Source organism: Narcine bancroftii, chromosome 4 (genome assembly GCF_036971445.1).
Source record: "Narcine bancroftii isolate sNarBan1 chromosome 4, sNarBan1.hap1, whole genome shotgun sequence".
Lineage (NCBI taxonomy): Eukaryota > Metazoa > Chordata > Chondrichthyes > Torpediniformes > Narcinidae > Narcine > Narcine bancroftii.
Window position 1 is genome coordinate 4,511,193 of NC_091472.1, and position 23,990 is coordinate 4,535,182.

At 46.0% G+C, this 23,990-nt stretch overlaps 1 protein-coding gene across 1 annotated transcript in view; it reads right to left on the reverse strand.

Moving 5' to 3' along the window:
- LOC138762334 (VIP peptides-like) overlaps positions 1-23,990 on the reverse strand; it is a 25,329-nt gene continuing 1,339 nt past the window's right edge. Inside the window, exons 3-8 of the mRNA XM_069936108.1 lie at positions 23,924-23,966; positions 23,234-23,236; positions 17,046-17,150; positions 13,971-14,096; positions 5,731-5,833; positions 1-257 (exon numbers count right to left, since the gene is read on the reverse strand). Coding sequence (XP_069792209.1) covers positions 249-257; positions 5,731-5,833; positions 13,971-14,096; positions 17,046-17,150; positions 23,234-23,236; positions 23,924-23,966 — 389 coding nt within the window. The 3' untranslated portion in view covers positions 1-248. The remainder of the gene's footprint in view (positions 258-5,730; positions 5,834-13,970; positions 14,097-17,045; positions 17,151-23,233; positions 23,237-23,923; positions 23,967-23,990) is intronic.

Sequence of the window (23,990 nt, forward strand, 5' to 3'; positions counted from 1 at the left end):
AGGGTACCTCAATCCGAGGTTAACAGACATATATATATACAAACTAAAGGCAGAGGTTGACAAAAAAGGGATGTTATATACAGTGTGTAAACATTAACTCTCATTTCTGAGGAATTAAATGGGTCACGAAAACATTCACTTCACAACATGTTGCTTTGGAGTTTTGACACTGATGGACGTTCACACCGGATTAATTGTCGAAGAAGGCTGCGTGTAGTTTTCAGTTGAATTGGTAAGTAGGACGATCCTCAGATGTTCTAGAAACCAGAATATCAACAGTTAGCCCAGGATCCTTTCACTAATGGGCACAAGGGATTGTCAGAGACACTTTTGACAGGTAATTTGCAGCAGAGACCGGTCCCTTTCAACTCTACCTGCCTGCTCGGCATTCCCAATTCGTCACCAGCCGATTCCTCTCCACGGATGATGCGTGACCTGCTGAGTTCCTGCAGCAGTGGGACAGTTAGGGGGTCTCACCTGCTTTCTTTACATGGGGTATTTCTCAGGGAGGCAGGCAGTAATTAGTGGGGTGGTGTTGGAATAAAGTACTTGGGGCCTAGCTATTCATAGAATCATAGCAAATAGGAACATGAGGTCATACAGCCCTTCAAGCCTGCTCCATCATTCAACACTATCAGAATGGATGAATAGTAACCTATTTCTCTCTACATCCCTTGAGCCATAACGTCCACATCCAACTCCCATTTGAATTGATCTAACGAACCAACACCTCTCTGGGATAGGGAGTTCCTTCAGCTCACAACTTCCTGAGTGAAGAACCTTAAGACCCTAGGACAAAGGAGCAGAAAAAGGTTATTCATCCCATCGAGTCTTCCCCCTAAACATTTCTCCTCATCTCACTCCTGGTCCTGGGACACCTTGTCCCGAACTTCTCCAACTTCAGAATCCTTCTTCCTGCATCGAACCTGTCCGGTCCTGTCAGAATTTTATCGAATGAGATCACCTCTCACTGCTGCAAATTCCAATGAATTTTTTTTTTAAATTTAGGCATACGCCACATTAACAGGCCATTTCAGCCACCCAATTTACATCCAATTAACCTACACCCCCTGTACATTTTGAATCATGGGAGGAATCCAGAGCCCACTGGGGAAAGCCCACCCAGACATGGGGAGAGCGCACCAACTCCTTACAGATAGCGTAGGATTCGAAACCCGCTCCTGATCGCTGGCGCGGTAAAGGCTTTGCACCAGTCACTACGCCAACCGCACCACCCTATTATTTGAGAGGTGTCAGATTGAGAAGCGTTGATATACAAAGAGACCTGGGGATAATTGTACATCAGTCACTGAAAGCCAACCTGCAGATGAAGCAAGTAGTTAAGATGAAATCTGGTAAAGACGAGCACTCAGCATCACAAGGACAGCTTCTTTCCCGCCACCATCCGATTCCTGAATGTTCAATGAACCAAAGACTCTACCTTACTTTTCGTGCACTATGTAACCATATAACAATTACAGTACAGAAACAGGCCCCTCTAGTCCGCACCAATTTAAGTGATCTCCTCTAGTCCCACCTACCCGTTCCCTGCCCTTAACTCTCCAACCCCCTCACATCCATTTATTCATCCACTTTCCTCTTAAATGACAGAATTGACCCCGCTGCAACCACCTCTTCCAGAAGGTCATTCCACTCATCCACCCCTCTCTGAGTGAAGAACCTTCCTCTTATGTTACCTCTAAAGTTTTGCCCCTAACCACTAACTTATGACCCCTCGTTCCAATCTCACCTAACCTCAAGGGGAAGAGCCTATTCACATCTACTCTATCTATCCACCTCACTTTTAAATACCTTTCAAATCCCCTCTCAACCTTCTCCACTCCAATGAATAAAGACCCAGTCTACTCAGTCTTTCTCCGTATTCTAGATACTGCAATCCAGGCAACATTGTGGTAAATCTCTGCCCTCTCTCTACCTTATTGATATCCTTCCTATAATTTGGAGACCAGAACTGCACACAATATTCCAAAATTGGCCTCAACAGTGTCTTGAACAGTCTCAACGTCACCTCTCAGCTCCTATATTCTACAATCCGACTGTACATACTTTAAAATATAACTTCAACATGGATTCCCAACTTGATCAGTTAAAGGTCTCCTATAAACGAGAACTACATCACAATGAAACACAGGCCTAATTAACTAATGAGCAGATATATAAACTAATGCATCAATTTCATTTTAATTTAATTCAAAGAGAGAGCACAGTTGCAGGCCCTTCCGACCACGCCACCCAATTACACTCATGTAACCCGTCCATTTTTGGAACGTGGGAGAAAACCAGTGCACTCTGGGAAAACCCACACAGAGAGTGTACAAACTCCTTACAATCAGGAAGAAGTGGATACCTGAAGGACCCTCGCAGGTTTGCTGGTGACTCGAGGCGAGGAACCAACACAGGCTGCGGGCTGCTGGAGACTGGCTCAAAATTGGCTGGTGAAACCGGGATGTGAGAGAGCACTGAGGGCGCCGAAGGGCTCCAAATGGTACTGGAGGTTCGGATCTGAAGCTTGAGCTGCCGAGGTTTGGACTGGACTCTGTGTGGCTGCGGGGGGGCTGCGGGGGGTGCTGGAGATGAATCCGCAGACACTCTGGGAAGGGGGGGGGGGGTGGATCTCTCTTTTGCTTCTGTTTCTCTGACTGCAAGAGGTGGCGGGCAATTTCTGTGGCAACAAATTCCACAGATTTATCACCTTCTGGTGAAAGAAATTCCTCCACATCTCTGTTCTAAGTGGACGCCCTTCCATCCTGAAGTCTTGTCCTAGATTCTCCCACCATGGGAAACAACCTTTCTACATCGACTCTGTCCATGTCTTGCAACATTCCAAATGTTTCAATGAGATCCCCCCCTCATTCTCCTAAATTCCAAAGGCCAAGAGCTGTCAAACGCTCCTCATATGATAACCCTTTCATTCCCGGAATCATCCTTGTGAACCTCTGAACCCTCTCCAACGTCAGCACATCCTTTATTAGTCATTATTATCGTGGCCCATCCCTTCACGAGCGAAGATGAACACGGTGCCTTGTGGCTCTTCTGCCCTCACAGAACTTTTTATAGTTGTTGGGACATTGTGATGTGCCACTGTGAATCGCTGAACGCTGCGCAGTCCGATTTTTTGCGAGGCCCTCCCAGTCAATAGGGTTGACATGGAATGACTGGAGATCACACTTGATTATGTTTTTGTAGCGAAGACATGGGCGGCCAACAGGGCGGGGGCCATCTGGTAGCCCACTGCCGAGGACATCTTTGGGCAAGCCAAAAACTGCTCACAATACTCCAAGTGAGGTCTCACCAGTGCCTTATAAAACTTCAACATCACATCCCTGTTCTTATATTCTATTCCTCTTGAAATGAACGCCAGCGTTACATTTGCCTTCTTCACCACTGTCTTAACCAGTAATTTTACCTTCAGGATATCCTGTACGAAGATTCCCAGGTCTCTTTGCATCTGGGTTATTTTCAATTTTCTCCCTGTTTAGAAAATTGTCTGCCTGCTCAAACTTTCTACTGAAGACTATGACTGTACTCTTTCCGACATTGTATTCCCGGCTGCCAACCATTCTAATTCTCCATACAAAGCATGTTTACACCCCATTGCATCCATCATTAAGGCCAGTGAAACATAAAACACATCCTATTCCTCCTGGTCAGCCTTAAACCCAACACCATAAACAATGATTTTCCCAATTATGGATAATCCTCACATTAATCTGGTTTCCCTGTCTTCTACACATGCTCCCGTTCTCATTTTTCCTCAACTCTACACCCCCCTCCCCCCTCCCCAGCCCCCCTCCCTCCCTTGTAGATCCCTACCCCTATCAGTGGTCCTTTCTCCTACCTGTCTCTCCAACAACCCCACCTTCTTCTATCACATCATGGCCCCTTCCCAGCCTCTCGCACTTTTTAAATATGATAGCACGGTTGGCGTAGCAGTTAGCGCAACACCATTACAGATTCAGCGATCAAGACCAGGATTCGAATCCCACGCTCTCTGCAAGGAGTTTGTACGTTCTCCCCATGTCTGCGTGGGTTTCCCCCGGGGGCTCCAGTTTCCTCCCACCATTCGAAATGTACTGGGGATGCTGGGTGTAAATTGGGCGGCACAGACTCGTGGGCTTGTGTTACTGTGCTGTCAGTCTAAATTTAAATTTTAATTTAAAAATAGAAATTTAAATATCTCCCTTTACCACTTCAGTCTTGGGAAAGGGTCCTGACCCAAAACGTTGACTGACCATGTCTCTCCACGGATGCTGCCTGATCTGTTGAGACTCCCCAGCGTCTCCCTGTTCAGTCATGAACCAATGACTCACGGATGAAGTCTAACTCAGCAGAAATCACAAACCCCATACCTACTGTCGAAAACGCAGAGGTGCTGGAGGATCTCAGCAGGTCTCGTAGCGTCCACTGCAGCTAAAGATATATCACCGACGTTTTGGGTCTGAGCCCTTCTTCAAGGTGTGAGTAAAAAGCAGGCAGGGGCCTGAATTAAAAGTAATAGCAGGGGGAGGAGTACAGATCAACAGGCAAAAGGTGAGAATTGATTGGGGGAGGGTGGGCAAGGTGGTGGGGGGATGGGAAGGTTGGCTCTGTGTTTGTAGAGCTGGGGTATAGGAGACAGAGGGAAAGGGGGGAGAGAGAGCAGAACCAGAGCAAAGGAGACATGGCGGGAGGGGGTCCAAATGGAAATCAGAGATATTGGTGTTAATGCCACCCATTTGGAAGGTGTCGAGTTGGAAGTGGTTCCTCCAATTTGCACCTGGCCTCAGACTGGTGGTGGATGAGGCCATGAATAGACATGTCAGCAAGGGAATGGGAGAGGGAATTGAAACAGGTGGTCACTGGGAGTTCCACGCTATTGTGGCAGATGGAGCCGAGGTGCTCGGTGAAGTGGTCTCCCAGTCTGCTCTCAGACTCTCTGATGTACAGGAGACCACAACGGGAGCACCAGATGCAGTAGGTGACACCCTACAGGTTCTCAAGAAGTGGTTGCTTCACTTGGAAGGATTGTTTTGGGTCCCAAATGAGGATGCATGGGCGCAAGCGGAGCATCTCCTGCAGACATGGGTAGGTGCCAAGTGGGCGATTGGTGGGGAGGGAGGAGTGGATGAGGGAGTCACGGAGGGACCCCATTCCCTCCGAAAGGCAGAGAGGGGAGAAGTGGGGAAGGGTGTCTAGGTCAGTGGTTCTCAACCTTTTTCTTCCCACTCACATCCCACTTTAAGTAATCACCATCGGTGCTCTGTGATTAGTAAGGGATTGCTTAAGGTGGGATGTGAGTGGGAAGGGAAGGTTGAGAATCATGGCTCTAGACCCAATTGTCACTGAAATATTTTGCTTGAGATAAATGGTCATTGACCCATTTCCTTTGGAGCTGTGAAACTGTGCACGTAACGAGTCAATGAGGGACGATTAAAACAGTGGTTTTCAAACCTTTTTTTTTCCACCCACATCCCACCTTAAGCAATCCCTTACAATTGCATAGGGATTACTTAAAGTGGGATGTGAGTGGAAAGAAAAAGGTTGAGAACCTCTGGTCCAGGTTGTGGGATCATGTAGCACCTGTGCTCACCCACTTTCCATCATAGATCTGCAGGCAACAGTTTCTTTAAATTGCTCTGTCCATATCTCCATGAAGTTACTAGAATAGATGCAGAAATGCAAATGATGGTGTCCATAACACAACTGCTGTTGTCCGGCGGTTGCACTCACCAAAGGTGGAAGGTGATTCAAAAGGTCATCAACCATTGCACTGTTGTAGGTCTCGCCAAGGGGCGCACTGTCTGAGACGTGGTCTGAAATTAACTCTTCTTGGCTGTTGAAAGGTTAGATCAGTAAAGTCATAGAACATTACAGCACAGTCCAGGCCCACAATGTGGCACCAACCATTGTAAACCTACTCCGCAACAATCTAACCCTTCCCTCCCGCACACCTCTAACCCTCTTACATCCATGTGCCTTTTAAATGCCCTTATTTTACCAGAATCCACCAGCACCTTTGGCATGGCATTCCAGGCACCCCCAACTCTCTGTGTAAAAACATGCCCCTGTTGTCTTCCCCGAACTTTTCTCTCATCACTTTGTGCAGATGTTCTCTAATGTTTGCTGATCCTACCCTGGGAAAAAGATGCTGACTGTCCACTTTATCGATGCCTCTCGTACCCTCTGTTAAGTCACCCCTCATCCTTATTCATTCCAAAGAGAAAAGCCTCATAAGCCACGTTCTCCAATCCAGGCAACATCCGAGTAAATCTCTTCTGTCCCCTCTCCAAAGCTTACACAGCCCTCCTGTTACGAGGCGATCGGAATTGAACACAAAATTCCAAGTGTGACCTCGCCAGAGTTTTGTGGAGGTGCACCATTACCTCACGGCTCTTGAGCTCAGTCCCTCTACTGACGAAGGACGGTGCACGATAATCCTTCTTAACTATCCTGTCAACATCAGCAGAAAATTTGAGGGTTCGATGGGCGCAGAGCTCATCGTCACCCTAACTGGACTCAGCATTGAGTCCTAAATTTAAATTTTTAATATAATTTAAAAAGATTAAACATACAGCTCAAGCCCTTTTGGCTCACAAACTCGTGCCCTTCAAATACCCAAATTAACCTCCAACCCCTGTACATCCTGAAGGGTGGAAGGAAGCTGGAGTGCCCGGAGGAAACACACACAGGCGCGGGGAGAAGGTACAAAGACCTTATGGACAGTGCCGGATTCAAACCTGGGCTGCTGGCGCCGTAATAGCGTGGTGCTTACCGTGCCGCCAAACGTCTCTTAGCACATTCACAAGATGTGGCTGATGTTGATCGAACTCAGACCCACCTCTCTCTGAAAGGGGTGAATGCCCCAGCACGACAGACTCGCGTGTATCTCGACGGAGCAGGATGAATCAAACTCCCTCCCTCCGAAGAACTTTAATGAACCAAACGGTTCCCAGAACAATGCAGATGACATTGCTTGATCATAATTTAATTCCAGATCCACTTAACTGACTGAATTTAAAATCCACAGCTGGCAGAGTAGAATTAAATTGTTGGTCGGAATCTCTGGTTTCCATATCCTGTGACAGAGCAGCTGCCCTCAAATCCACATTGGCCTGAACCCTGGCCACAGAAAGACAGGGGAATTTAAAATGGATGGAGAGGTGAACAGTGTCCACGGACACTCAGTGACTCTGAAGGGACACTCTTCTTTCGCTTACTGATAAGGGACAGGTGACATGAATGGCAACTCTTTGCTTTATGACAGGGAGATGGAAATTCTGTGTAATCTTAGATGTTCTGTACTATTACAGATAGTAGAGTGTTGAGTCTTGATCTTGAATCTAGTCTCAAACGGAAAACTAGATAATGAACAAATACTTCACCATTGAATTCTTGCAGTTGTGGAAGTAATTATTCCTCTGTGATTCAGCCACTTATAAAAGGCATCACTTGAGACAGGGTCCGGTACTTCATCAAATGTACTCAGTGCCATTCCTTGGTTAATTTGGGGGATGTGGGTGTTGCTGGAAAGTTACACGTTCCAATGTGTGAGCTGCTTTCATCAACCACCACACGTTTTCTGGTGAAGGCGATCCCACGGTGATATCAGGGAGGAAGTTGTATGATCCCAATCCAGCAACAAGGAGGAGAGAGTTTTGTGGTGGCTGCACTCCAGCCCCTTTCTCCTGATTTACGGTCGCCCGATGCGGAAGGGAGGGGCGGGGGGAGGGGTCGGATGCTCGGAAGATTTCCTTGTCAGATTAGTTGCTGGGCCATTCACGGGTTGAGGCATTGGAGGGGTTCCGGGTGAGCTGACTGCCTGCCCCTCCTTTGAGAATACGTCCAGCCTTGGGTGTCGTTAGTGTGGGAACGCACCGTATCTGAGGGGATGAGTTCTGGGAACAGTGGGGGCCTCAGGCGATCGAGCACCTCATAAAGAGTAACAGGATTTTAATTTGAAAATGCAAACTCTATGGAACGGGGGGGGGGGGGATATTGATTTACCGCTTCTGCCAATTTTCACCCATGCACATAATATGTTTACATATAGTTCTGTGTATGGTCTGCATTTTGTCATGTGGTTGTAAATAACCTTTGTAAAAAAAGAGAGTGATGTTGTCCAAAGTCGTTGGCGCCACTTGGAGTGGACCCTGTGAGAGATGGTGTTCTCTCAGTGAGGGTTTGGAAAGGCTTAGGTGCATTTGGGAGTTTGACTGTCCAGGAAAGCAGAAGGTGGCAAACACAGCCAGTTCCATCCCAGGTTCCGACCTCCAGACATCTGTGTGAAGCGCTGCATCAAGAAGGCAGACAACATCACCCTGGTCGCAACCTCTTCTCACTGCTCCTTTCGGGCAGAAGATAGAGAAGCCAGAAGACCCCAGCGCCTCAAGAAAGATTCAAGATTCATTTCTTGTCATGTAATATTACAGACCATGTAATATTACACAGGATTGTCTTCTGCCAGCAGTAAGGTAGATAAAGAGTTAGCAATAATGTTGCCCAGTGCTCCCAACAGTATGAGAGAACGAGAACCAAAAGAGTGTACCCTTAGGGTCACTGAGTGTCTGTGGATTCGCCTCTGCAGCCGCACAGACTCCTGTTCGATCCATCGGCCGCCCGAGCTCCAGATCCAAACCTTCCGACACGATCAGGAAGCCTCCAGTGCCCGAGGCCCTTCTGGAGCCCATCGGGCCCTCAGCGCCCTGTTGAATCCCATTTCTGATTTCTGATCTCCATGAGCTGATCTCTGGCATCCCGCAGCCCGTGCGGGTGCCCCGACCGCAAGTCGCCCTCAGCCTAAGTGGGTCTCTAAGCTACTGAGCCCCTTGCCAGTCTGCCGCCATTGTCACCAACACTGTAGGGTCATCTCCTCAGCAGTTTCCTTCCATCACCTATCAGGGTCTTGAACCTCCAATTGTTACACTAATCGGGGACTGCTCTGATGCCCCAAAAGGATAAATAGAAAGCCACTTATTTTTGTACTGGAGTAAGTGTGAATATTTATTATCTGTCTTAACCATAGAACATTACAGCACAAAAACAGGCCCCTTCGGCCCTTCTAGTCGGTGACAAACCATTTTTTTCCCCTAGTCCCACTGACCTGCACCCAGTCCATTGCCATCCATACCTCTTCCATCCATATAAGTGTCCAAATTCGTCTTAAATGTTCAAATTGAGCACGAATTCACTACCTCAGCTGGCAGCTCATTCCACACTCCCACCACTCTCTGTGTGAAGAATATTCCCCTTAAACCTCTCCCCTTTCACCCTTAACCCATGTCCTCTGGTTTGTATCTCATATTTTTTTGCATTTGTTCTCTATTATTTTTAACAAAGTACCTGTTCGTCTGAGACAAGTCAGAATTTAGATGAATATGAACCTTATACTTCATGGCACCCTTCAGGGGTCACAGTTTAAGGATAAGGGGGAAGTCTTTTAGGACTGAGAGTGGTGAATCTGTTGAATTCTTTGCCGCAGGAAGTAGTTTAAGCCGGTCTTTATCTATATTTAAGAGGGAGTTAGATTTGGCCCTTGTGGCTAAGGGTATGGAGAGAAGGCAGGATCCGGGTACGGATCAGCCATGATCATATTGAATGGTGGAGTAGGCTTGAAGGAACAAATAGCTGACTCCTGCACCAATTTTCTATGTTTCAATGTACGACAATAGACTCATTATCATTGCTATTTGGAGATGGTACCCACCGGGCCGCTGGTGGAGGGAAGTAGATGGGCTGTCGGTCACGTGGGCTGCTTTGTCCATCCTGGACGGTGTCAAAATCGAGTCTAAGAGCGGAGAGCATCCCCTCGCGCATCTGACTTGTGACGTGCAGATGGAGGAAGAGGCTGAGAGGAACCTGAAGCCAAGGAGCCCAGTACAAGAGGCTCTTGCCGTCCCTGCATTTACATGGCCAGTCCAAGGTAACCCTCCCTTGATGGTGGAGGGAGAGGGGGACGGTGTTGAGTACGGGGGGGGGGGGGGGGGGGAGGTTCTCAGCGATGGTACAGAATTGAATATCAAGGAGGGTTAGTTAGACTCACATAATGGAGGTTGTTGCTCTTACCTCATTCACGCCAAGATTGTTATTGGTCCACATTAGACCATTTCCCCATTTCATGTTCGTAGGTCTAGCTGCATGCAGCCATGAAATGTTTCATTGCATTTTGAGGGGAGCCGAAACTATCAGTAAACATTACTGCATTTGACTTTGTGGCGGAAGATTCAAGCAATGGCTCGGCCCAGGACACTGCTCTGATTAAATATTAAGAGATTAAATAGGTTAGGACCTTATTCCTTGGAATGTAGAAGAATGAGGGGAGATTTGATAGAGGTTTACAAGATTATGAGGGGTATAGACAGAGTAAATGTGAGTAGGCTCTTTCCACTTAGATTGGGAGAGAGAAATATGAGAGGATATGGCTTTAGGGTGGAAGGGGAAAGGTTTAGGGGGAACTTCTTCACTCAGTGGTGGGAGAGTGGAATGAGCTGCCATCTGATGTGGTAAATGCAGGCTCGTTCATAAGTTTTAAGAATAAATTGGATAGATACATGGATGAGAGAGGACTGGAAGGTTACGAACTGGAAGCAGGTCAATAGGGCTAACGGAATAATGTTTAGACACAGGCCAGAAGGGCCGAATGGCCTGTTTTCTGTGCTGTAGTGTTCTATGTTATGCAACTGGAATAATTAGAACATAGAACATCACAGCACTGTACAAGTCCTTTGGCCCACAATATTGTACCGACCCACACTTACCTAAAATAAATTAAATCCTCCCTACCCTGTAACCCTCTATTTTTCTTCCATCTAGGTGCCTGTCTAAGAGTCTCTTAAATGTCCCCAATGTTCCAGCCTCCGCCACCATCCCCATCAAGGCATTCCAGGCCCCCACAAATCTCTGTGTAAAAAGACTTACCCCTGACGTCTCCCCTAAACTTCCCTCCTTTCATTTTGTTCAGACATTCTCTGATGTTTGCTATTCCCACCCTGAGAAAAAGGTGCTGGTTTTGCCTTACCTATGCCTTTCAATGAGCTGAATGCAGCATTTGGGTGTTGGGGATTGGAATTTGAACATTTCTCAAAAAGACCATAGGAGCAGAAATAGGCCATTCAGCCCATCAAATATGCCCGCCATTAATCCATGAGCTGATCCATTTTCCCATTCAGCCCCACTGCCTGACCTTCTCCCCATAACCTTTGAATCCCTATCAATCCCTACCTTAAATACACCCAATGACCCGGCCTCCACAACCACATGGCAACAAGTTCAACAGATTCACCTCCCTCTGGCGAAAGAAATTCCTCTGCTTCTCAATTATAAGTGGACACCTTTCAATCCTGAAGTTGCGCCCTCTTGTCCTCGACTCTCCCACTGTGGGGAACAACCTTTCTACATCTACTCTATCCACACCTTTCAATGTTCAAAATGTTTCACTGAGATCCTCCCCTCATTTTCCTAAATTCCAATAAGTTCAGGCCAAGAGCATCAAACGCTCCTCATTTGATAACCCTTTCATTCAGGAATCATCCTCGTGAACCTCCTCTGAACCCTCTCCAATGTCAGCACATCCTTTCTTTAATAAGGAGCCCAAAACTGCCTCCCCAGGGCATGATAAAGGCTCCACATCACATCCCTGCTCTTAGATTCTATTCTTCATGAAATGAACGCCAACATTGCATCTGCCTTCTTCACCCCCGACTCACCCTGCAAGTTTATCTTCATGAAATCTAAACATACACATGGTCTAATTCGGCCCATTCATCTGATTTCATGTTGTAATTTCAGCGCGGCTTAAACCAATGCCCATTTTAAATCAATCTGCACTGATGGTAGAGATGGAACTGGATTTGCATATTAATTTCCATAGCACCTCTAAAGTCCCAAAGGTCGATAAATCTCTGGCCACAGGATAGACAGTCAGGACCAAGGATTAATGACAGACACAAAGAGAAGCTCTTGAAGGAGAGGAGCAGGGAACACTCACAAGTCGTACAGCACAGGACAGGCCCTTTAGCCCATCTTATTCATGCCGGCCGTCCATACTAATCCCTCTGACGGGCACTTGCCCTGTGGCTTAGTGGCTTAAGGGCTTGTCCAGATACTTGATAAAATTTGGCGAGAAAACATTCCTTCAGTCCTCCTAAAGCATATTAAATGAATGTCCTCTTGTTTTGGTGTATGTCACTATCTATGGGAGGGAAGGAGAGGATTCTGAATCTAGGGACATAGGCTGCTAAGGACATCCTCGTGTGATTAAAGTTAGGGGTCAGAGTTGATGGAATATAAAGATATGGAGGCTTGTAAGCCTGGGCATTCACGTTGAAGAGCCGCGTGTGGCTCGTGACTGTCATTAGTCTTCCCTCCATTCATGACATCTTTCCCTCCACCATCAGATTTCTGACTGGACAATGAACGTATCGACACTGCCTCTCTATTCCTCTTTGTGTACTACTAACTTTATATTTTTAAATCTTGCATTTACGAAATTATAATTTATAGTAATTTTTGCATCTTGTTCAGCGCCATACCGCTGGCGCGAAACAACAAATTTCACGACCAACGTTCCTGACAATAAACCTGTTTCGGATCCTGATTCTGGAGGGAGCTGCCGAGCTTGCGAGATGGTGGACTGGTGCAAGGCTGTGGCGATCGGAATGGAGGATTTGGAACCTCCCCTCTCAGTCCGTCGCAGGCATGGCCAAACCGCGACAGTCACGAGCCACACGCGGCTCTTCGACGTGAATGGGCGGCCCATGGAGGAATGTCAGCTGTGCAGCATTAGAGGGCATGGGTTGCGATCGTGAGATTGTGGCACGTGCGTCTGTGTTGCGGGCAGTGGAATTAGCGGAGTGTAAGCGTGATGCAGGCCGCCCGCCCATCCGAGCTCCCGACACTTCAGGCTACGCGGGTCAAAAGTAGTGTTCACGTAATTGTCGATCCCCTAAATTTCACCCTAAAATTGGTCCACAAAATTTGACTATGACTGTATATACGGTATGTGTACATTTTGATTATTGAAATTAATACAAAGTAGCAGTTTAAAAACTACATACATGAATAACTATTTATTATGTACATGTATTTCTTAATATTTATAGACAATTTTTGTAACAAAATGTGAAGCCCCCACTGCAACTGGATCCTTGATTTCCTCATTGGAAATCACAGTCCGTATGAATTGGAAACTACGTCTCCTCCTCACTGATCATCGACACAGGCCCACCCCAAGGATGTGTGCTTAGCCCACTGCTCTACTCATTATACACCCATGACTGTGTGGTCAGGCACAATTCCAATGCCATCTACAAATATGCTGATGGCACCACAGTTGTGGGCAGAATCACAAACGGCATCGAGGAAGCGTCCAAGAGAGAGATAGATCAGCTCGTTGAGTGGTGTCACAAGAACAACCTTGCGCTCAACATTAGTAAAACTAATGGACTTTGGGAGGAAATCGGGGGAATACAACTCAGGCCATGTCCACTTCACTCTGCCTAAAGACAAGGACTCAGCGGCACAGGGACAGCTTCTTCCTTGCTGCTATCTGATTCCTGAATAATCAAGGAACAAAAGACACTGCCTCACTTTTTGTGCACTTTTTAAAATTAATTGCTATAAGATGATTTATCTGAATGTTTGCTGCAAAACACCGAATTTCGTGACTTGTTCATGACAACAAGTTCTGATTCTGAATATAAGAGTAAAAATGTGTATGTAATATTTTTAATCTCTTGTGCCTCTCAAACATCTGAAATTTATCATATGTGGTTCTTACATTAAGCAAGTTTGGCTCCCCTTGGTCTATTAGTCCAGTACAGAAGATCGTGATACATAGGTGCAGGAGTTAGCCATCTGGCCCTTTGATCCTGCTCCACCATCCAAAAATCCACCGCTGATCTGGCCGTGGACTCCTCTCCACCCACCCGCCCATTCCCCATAATATTTCTTTCCCCCCATTCTACAACAAATACCTTCTCTTGCCAGTCAGTAAGTTGTCGATATATTTCTTTACGGCCATCTGTTTCCGGATACGGCTGTAATTGTCCGTGAAAATGGCATCAGAGTGGCGTTTGGTTGGAATTTCTTCATCTTGGCCACTGTTTAACCCAATAAGAGTGCTGTTAATCTTCAGAAACATGGAAAGATAGATAATAGGTGCAGGAGTAGGCCATTTGGCCCTTCGAGCCTCCACCACCATTCATTATGATCATGGCTGATCTGTACCCGGTTCATGCCTTCTCCCCATACCACCGATCCCCCTAGCCACAAGGGCCAAATCCAACTCCCTCTTTAATATGGAGAAGGAACCGGCTTCAACTACTTCCTGTAGCAAAGGATTCCACAGATTTACCACTATCTGAGAGAGAAAAAAAATCTCCTCTCAGTCCTAAAAGACTTCCCCCTTGTCCTTAAACCGTGACCCCTGTTTTCCCCAACATCGGAACAACCTTCTTGCATCTAGCCTGTTCATCCGTTGAAATTGATATATTTCTATAAGATTCCCCCTCAATCTTCTAAATTCCAGTGAGTATAAGCCTAGTCGATCCAGCCTTTCTTCATATGCAAGTCCTGCCTCAATCTAGTGAACCTTCTCTCCACTCCCTCCATGGCAAAGATGTCTTTCCTCAGAAAAGGAAACCAAAACTGTACACAATACTCCAGGTGTGGTCTCACCAAGGTTCTGTCCAGCTGCAGTAGACCCTCTCTGCTCCTGTACTCGATTCCTCTTGCTATGAATGCCAACATACTCTTCACTCTCCTCACTGCCTGCTCCACCTGCATACCCTCTTTGCAAGTGACCCATTATAGAACAAATATCTGGCCTGTGAATTTTTCCCCATCCTGGTCGCATGGAGGAAACATATTCAGATGATTTCATAGAGAATATATTTAATTGCACCATAATATTTGTCATGCTAAATCACTATGTAACACCCTTGCCTTGTATCATCAATGAACATTGAACAGATGACACTGAATAACAAAGGTTTTGTTTCCTGAACACTTTTGGGTTTGTTTTATAGATTTTGGCCTGCTGACCACTGTAAAGGTTTCCTATCACAGACCGTGTTTTAGATATAACCTATCTTTGTTTTATACTCTCAGGTTTTAAGTTTACTTGTACACTGCTATTTTGGTCAGTCGAATTATGCCTGTACTCAGTGCAGATGCTATGCAAATGTTGTTTTTATGCCTAGATGCTGACAAGTGATAAAAGGAGCTCACATATGCCAGGTGGTGTGCATTACATTATTATCGATTGAACGCATGTTGATGCACATGTTCTCCAGGCAATAGCAGAGTGAGTGCACCTGAACAGTAGCATTTATTGCCTTCAGGAAGATACAATACGGCAGAAATGTTTCATTGGGGCGTCACTGACAAACATGGTAAAGGTTTCAGCGGGACATTGCCACCATGGCAAATGAAATTCATAATGCTGGCCGACTATCTCTGGAGATTGACACAAGAGGCATCAGATGCTGAGGACAAATGAAAATCAGTGGCAAAACACTTTTAGGTCAGTTGAACTAACGCAATGTGTCAGCGTCATTATGAGATTAAACATGTTAAATTCAATCACAGTTAATTTAATATTTCTCCAGCTTCCTATGTGATTGAGTAAATCTGAAATTATCTTTTTGTTCAGCTTGAAATTGTCTATCATAATCCCCAACTCTTTTTCAGGAAGCAAACGGTTTGAAAAAAATTGTTGTCCAATGTAATTTACAACAGGCTACCAACATACCTCACAAATTGGAGCATCTGGCTGTAGTGCCTGCGCCACCATTAAACAAAATCCTCGCTGATCTGTCCATGGACAGCTCCACCAACCTGTCTTTTCCCCATAATGCTTAATTTCCCTATCTGCAAAGGTCTATCTGTCTCCTAAATACATTTCAAGATCAGCCTCAGCTCCTTCTTTGGGCAAAGACTTCCCCAGATTCACCCCTCTCTGGGAGAAGCAGTTCATCTTAAATCTACTCCCTGGAATATTGAGGCTATGGTACCAATTTCTAATCTTATCTATCAGCAGAAACAATTTTCTAGGTGAGTCCAAAGGAACACCTTTTTACATCAACTACTGAGGCAAAAGCTCTACCCCAGTGGTTCGCAACCTTTTTCTTCCCACTTACATCCCACTTTAAGTAATCCCAAGGCCATCGGTGCTCTGTGAATAGTAAGGGATTGCTTAAGGTGGGATGTGAGTGGGAAGGGAAGGTTGAGATCCACTCCTCTAGACCCAATTGTTCTGAAATATTTTGTTTGAGAAAAATTGTCCTTGGCCCATTTCCTTTGGAGTTCTGAAACCGTGCACATAATGAGTCAATGAGGGACGATTAAAACAATGGTTTTCAAACCTTTTTCTTTCCACACCCATACAACCTTAGGCAGCACTTGGGTGGCTCTCCTAGGACCCGGGTGCGATTACTGGGCAAAGGTGCTGGAAGCACCTTTTAAATCGCGGGGGGGGGGGGGTGGACCCATTAAATCGCCAACCCGGCGATTTAAGGAGGATTCTTCCCCGACAATGACGCATCAGGTCTCACTGGAATTACCGCTGGATGCTTGGACACTGGCTGCCCGATGACTTAAGCACGCAAGCACTGATGTCACTAGAATAACCGGGTTGGCCATTTTCCTTTTCAAATTGCTGTGGAAGCAACCTACGTAAGTTTAACTGGATTCCCTGATTAAATCTGAGGTAACTCATGGACCCGGTTGGATTCCAATGGGGTTGACCGGATCAGACCCTTTCTAACTGCTGCATTACTAGGGCACTAATGGGCAAATTGCCTGGTTAACCTCATTTTATTGGCAATTTGAAAGGATGTAGCATTGGGCTTTTACCCCCTTCATAAATCTTCGTCCGCAAAGCCAAGCCAAAGAAAAGCATTGGGCTAACCATGCTGCCCTTTCAACATTGCCTGCCCACCCAGATTATTGCTTTTGCGGCTAAATCCTCAACCACCTGGACCTTTCCTGTCGATCCTGGGTGAGCCCGGGAATATCCTCATCCCTCCCCAAGCTGCCGGCTTTCGTACCTGACTCTTTTCCCGATCAGTGATTCCAGGTACCTCCGGGCAGAGAGCTGTCCCAGCAGTTTGCTGTACCCGCTGGTAAATAGTCCATCAGCGTGTCGCGTTGTTCTGGTCAAAGGAATGGAAATGAGAAGTGCATGTGAATGGTAAGAATGTAGTGGTTTCTGGAACATCCGGGAGTTGGGAGATTGCTGCACAGGGTATCACACCACATAGTGGTGTAAAAAACACAATGCTGGAGAATTCCATTGCCTGATATCAGATTTCAGATGACATCACATACAACCCTGAGATTCTTTGTCCTGGGCCAGACAGAATTGGTCGTGCAAAAAAAAACTGAACTGCATATGCATGTAAAGTTAGGTTGCAGGTGTAGCAGGTTATTAAGAAGGCAAATGGAATGTTGGCCTTCATCGCTGGAGGAATTGAATTCAGGAGTAGGGAGGTCATGTTGCAACTGTACAAGGTACTGGTGAGACCGCACCTGGAGTACTGTGTCCAGTTCTGGTCTCCATATTTGAGGAAGAATATACTGGCTTTGGAGACGGTCCAAAGGAGGTTTACTAGGTCGATCCCTGGGATGAAGGGGTTGACTTGTGATGGAAGATTAAATCGTCTAGGATTGTATTCGCTCGAGTTCAGAAGAATGAGAGGAGATCTTATAGAAACATGTAGGATTATGAAGGGTATGGATAGGATAGATGTAGGAAGGTTTTTTGAGCTGGCTGGCCGGGGAAACTAAAACGAGAGGACACAGTCTCAAGATTCGGGGGAGTAGATTTAGGACAGAGATGAGGAAAAATAGTTTTTCCCAGAGAGTAGTGAATGTTTGGAATTCTCTAACCAGGGAAGTGGTTGAGGCTGCCTCATTAAACATATTTAAAATTCGGTTCGATAAATTTTTACATGATAGAGGAATTAGGGGATCTGGGGAGAAGGCAGGTAGGTGGAGTTAGGTCATAAATTAGATCAGCCATGATGGTATTGAAAGGCGGAGCAGGCTCGATGGGCCATTTTTGGCCGACTCCTGTTCTTACTTCCTATGTTCCAATGTAAACAAATAAAAGAACTGTAAATAGATAACAAATGTAAACAGACTGACTCTGCAAGACAGAGAGAATAAAGAAAAGCAATAAAGTGCACAGTAAGAATCCTCAAATGGGTCCCTGATTGAGTTTGTTGTTGAGGAGTCTGATGGTGGAGGGGGAACAGATGTTCCTGAACCTGGTGGGTGCGAGTCTTGTGGCCACTACACCTCTTTCCTGATGGCGGTAGCGAGAACAGAAGGTGTGCTGGGTGATGTGGATCCTTAATGTTTGTTGCTGCTCTCCGACGGCAGAGATCCTCATTAGTGGGGAGGGAATGTCCTGGGCTGTGTCCATTACCTTTTGCAGGGCTTTATGCTCAGGGGTATTAGAGGAGGTCCAGACCGTGATGCAGCTTGTCAGTACATTCTCCACCACACCTCTGTCGAAATTTGCCAGGGTTTCTGGTGTCGTACCGAACCTCCGCAAACTCCTGAAGAAGCATCAACCTCTCTCCTTGCTGATTGGAACATGAGAGATAGGAGCAGAAGTCGGTCATCTGACCCAAACAATCTGCTCCTCAGTAAATAAGATTGTGGCTGATCTGGGCTCAGCTCCACTTACCCCACCTGTTTCCCATAACCTTTAATTTCTCTACTATCCAAAATAATCTGTCTCTCTGTGCATCAGTGGCACAGTCTCTACTGTTTCACTGGGTAGAAAATGACACAGATTCTTTCCTCTCTGGGAGATGCCAGTGGGGAATTGGGATCTAACATAACATAACATAACAATTTACAGCACGGAAACAGGCCATTAGGCCCTTCTAGTCCGCACCGAACCAAACACCCCTCTCTAGTCCCACCTCCCTGCACAATGCCCATAACCCTCCATCTTCTTCTCATCCATATACCTGTCCAACCTTTTCTTAAATAATACAATTGACTCCGCCGCCACTATTTCTCCCGGAAGCTCATTCCACACGGCTACCACTCTCTGAGTCAAGAAGTTCCCCCTCATGTTACCTCTAAACCTCTGCCCCTTAATTCTTAACTCATGTCCTCTTGTTTTAATCTTTCCTCCTCTTAACGGAAATAGTCTATCCACATCCACTCGGTCTATCCCTTTCATAATCTTAAATACTTCTATCAAATCCCCTCTCAACCTTCTACGCTCCAAAGAATAAAGACCCAATCTGTCCAATCTCTCCCCATACTCCAGATGCTTAAACCCAGGCAACATTCTGGTAAACCTTCTCTGCACTCTCTCCACTCTGTTTATATCCTTCCTATAATTAGGCGACCAGAACTGCACACAGAACTCCAAATTAGGCCGCACCAACGTCTTATACAATCTCAACATCACCTCCCAACTCCTATATTCCATGCAATGATTGATAAAGGCCAGCATACTAAAAGCCTTCTTCACCACCCTATTCACGTGAGTTTCTACCTTCAGGGAACGATGTAAATCTTTCTGCTCTTCTGTATTCCTCAATGCTCTCCCATTTACCACGTATGTCCTGTTCTGATTCTTCTTACCAAAATGAAGCACCTCACACTTATCAGCATTAAATTCCATCTGCCATTTTTCAGCCCACTTTTCTAAGCAGCCCAAATCCCTCTGCAATCCTTGAAAACCTTCTTCATTATCCACTATTCCACCTATCTTAGTATCGTCTGCATATTTACTAATCCAATTTACCACCCCATCATCTAGATCATTAATGTATATAACGAACAACAATGGGCCCAATACAGATCCTTGAGGCACACCACTGGTCACCGGCCTCCAACCTGACAGACAATTATCCACTACCACTCTCTGGCCTCTCCCTTTCAGCCAATGTTCAATCCATTTGACTATCTCAAAATTTATACCTAAAGACTGCACCTTCCTAACTAACCTTCCATGTGGTACCTTATCGAAGGCCTTACTGAAGTCCATATAGACAACATCCACTGCGCTACCCTCATCCACATTCCTAGTCACCTCTTCAAAAAATTCAATCAGATTGGTCAAACATGACCTTCCTCCCACAAATCCATGTTGAGTGCTCCTGATCAGACCCTGTCTATCCAGATGTTTATAAATACTATCTCTAAGAATTTTCTCCATTAATTTACCTACCACAGACGTCAAACTTACAGGCCGATAGTTGCCAGGCTTCCTCCTTGAACCCTTTTTAAATAACGGAACCACATGCGCAATGCGCCAATCCTCCGGCACTATCCCCATATCTAATGACATTTGGAAAATTACCGCCAGAGCCTCTGCTATTTCCTCTCTCACTTCTCTCAATGTCCTGGGGAAGATCCCGTCTGGTCCCGGAGACTTATCCACCTTTATATTCTTCAAAAGCCTTAAAACTACACCTTTTGTAATCTCTATATTCCCCATATTTACCCAATTTGCTTTTTTTAATCTCACATATCCCAATATCCTTCTCCTTGGTGAATACCGAAGAAAAGAAACTGTTCAATATCTCCCCCATTTCTCTAGGCTCCACACACAGTTTTCCGCTCTGATTTTCTAAGGGACCAATTTTGTCTCTAGCTTTCCTTTTACCATTAACATATTTGTAGAACTCTTTTGGATTAGTTTTCACCCTGCTTGCCATAGTTTTCTCGTACCTTCTTTTAGCTTTCCTAATTCCTCTCTTAAGATTCCTCTTACATTCAATGTATCTTTCAAACATCCCCTTAACTCCATGCTTCTTATATCTAATGTACGCCTCCCTTTTTCTTCGAACCAAGTTTCCAATATTCCTTGAAAACCACGGCTCTCACAAACCTTTTGCCCCTCCTTTTAACCTAACAGGAACATAAAGCTTTTGCACTCTCAAAAGCTGATCTTTAAAAGACTTCCATCTCTCTACTACATCCTGCCCATAAAACAAATTGTCCCAATGCACACCCTGTAAGTCCTTTCGCATCTCCTCAAATCTAGCTTTTCCCCAATCAAAAACCTCAACCCTTGGCCCTGACTTCTCTCTTTCCATAAAGACATTGAAGCTGATGGCATTATGATCACTGGACTCGAAGTGCTCGCCAACACTAACCTCCGTCACTTGACCCATCCCATTTGCCAACAGTAGATCTAACACTGCTTCTTCTCTGGTCAGCACCTCTACATATTATTGTAAAAAACTATCTTGCACACATTTCACAAACTCTAACCCATCCAGTCCTTTCACCACATATACCACTCCCGGTGGGGAATCGGGATCTACCCTACACCACATACACCACTCCCGGTGGGGAATCGGGATCTACCCCACACCACATACACCACTCCCAGTGGGGAATCGGGATCTACCCCACACCACATACTCCATTCCCGGTGGGGAATTGGGGTCCATCAGACCTCCCCACTCCACGTGCACTGCTCCCTTTCAGCAATACAATGCCCTGGTTATATGTTCCTAGCATTAACACACACACATACACACACGTGTACACACTCTCTCTCTCTCTCTCTCTCTCTCTCTCTCACACACACACACACACACACACGCACACGCACACTCTCTCAAACACACCACTCACACACCCACACCTCTCACACACACACATCACTCACCTCTCTCTCTTTCATACACACACATACACACACACACACACACACCTGTACACTCTCTCAAACACAACACTCACACACCCACACCTCTCACACACATCACTCACCTTTCTCTCTTTCTCACACACACACACACACACCCATTCACATACACATGCTCAAACATGCACTCGCACACACATGAACCCCACAAACACATACATGCTTGCACACACCCTCACTCACACATATACACACTCATACACACGCATGGAGAGGAGTGCCACAGGGATGATGCTGGGCCCATAGCAGCTCACACTGTACATAAAGGATTTGGAGAAGGGGCCGAGTTTAGTTGATGACCCTAATTGAGAGGAAATGCCAATTGTGCAGAGGACACCGCATGTCCGTCGAGAGACATGGGTAGATTAGGTGAGCGGACAAGGGTCCAGCAGATGGAGTACAATGTTGGTAAATGTGAGGTTATCCACATTGGAAAGAAAAATAGTCGACTGGATTATTATCTAAATGGTGACAAATTACACTTTAGTATTGTGCAGAGCACCTGGAGGCTGGTACATATATCACAAAAAATTAATTTGAATGCACAGCAGGTAATCAGGAAGACATAGAAGAAGCCCATTGAATCTATCCCACCACTCAATCACGAGCTGATCCATTCACCCACTCATCCCCACTGCCCGGCCTTCTCCCCATTTGATGCCCTGGCTAATCAAGAACCTATCAATCTCTTCCTTAAATAACCTGACCTCTATCACTGCCTGTGGTAACAAATTCCACAGACTTACCACCCTCTGGCTGAAGAAAATCCTTTGTTCTAAACAGACACCTTGCAATCCTTTAAGCTGGAGGGCCTGAGTTCTAGGGCAGAGAGGTTATGTTGCAACTTTACAGGGTAAAGGAGGAAAAACCCAACACCCAACCCCAACCCACCAATTTTCCCCTGCAACCGCTGCAATCGTGTCTGCCTGTCCCGCATCGGACTTGTCAGCCACAAACGAGCCTGCAGCTGACGTGGACTTTTTACCCCCTCCATAAATCTTCGTCCGCGAAGCCAAGCCAAAGAAGAACAGGGTACTGTTGAGGCTGCCTCGGGAGTACTGTGCAGTTCTGGTCTCCTTACTGGAGAAAGTTTAGGAGTAAAGCAAGGTAGTCTGCAGACACCGTGGTGGAAGTCAAAACACAATGCTGGAGAAACTCAGCAGGTTAAACAGTGGCAAGCAGTATATCTCCCCCCCTTATATGCGGACATTCTCTCAGACCTCAATGAAGGGCTCAAGCCCGAAATGTTGTTTCTGTATTTTTACCTTTACTGCATGAAGGACCTGCTGAGCTTTTACTATATTCTTTGGAGTTTAGAATGATGAGGGATGATCTTGTAGAGGCATCTCCCAGAGAGGAAAGAATCTGTGTCATTTTCTGCTCAGTGAAACAGTAGAGACTGTGCCACTGATGTACAGAGAGACAGATTTTCTTTGGATAGTAGAGAAATTAAAGGTTATGGGAAACAGGTGGGGTAAGTGGAGCTGAGCCCAGATCAGCCACAATCTTATTTACTAGAGGAGCAGATTGTTTGGGTCAGATGACCGACTTCTGCTCCTATCTCTCATGTTCCAATCAGCAAGGAGAGAGGTTGATGCTTCTTCAGGAGTTTGCGGAGGTTCGGTACGACACCGGAAACCCTGGCAAATTTCGACAGAAGTGTGGTGGAGAACGTACTGACAGGCTGCATCACGGTCTGGATGGGGACACTAATACCCCTGAGCATAAAGCCCTGCAAAAGGTAATGGACACAGCCCAGGACATTCCCTCCCCACTAATGAGGATCTCTGCCTCGGAGAGCAGCAACAAATCATCAAGGATCCACCCCACCCAGCACACCCTCTGTTCTCGCTGCTGCCATCAGGAAAGAGGTGTAGGGGCCACAGGACTCACCCACCAGGTTCAGGAACATCTGCTCCCCCTCCACCATCAGACTCCTCAACAACAAACTCAATCAGGGACTCATTTGAGGATTCTTACTGTGCACTTTATTGCTTTTTTTTAATTCTCTCTGTATTGCAGAGTCAGTCTGTTTACATTTGTTATCTATTTACAGTTCTTTTATTTGTTTTCGTGCATGTGGACTTCAGTTTTTTTGCACGACCAATTCTGTCTGGCCCAGGACAAAGAATCTCAGGGTTGTATGTGAAATCTGGTATCAGGCAATGGAATTCGCTTCTCCGGGCTTCGCATTGTTCAACCTTCCTGCAGGACTGGAGGAGCGAAGTTACTCACCTCGGGAGGTTGGCGGACAACTGGTAATAGAGTTTCTCACTGTCTGACAAGGGGTTCTGGTAAACGA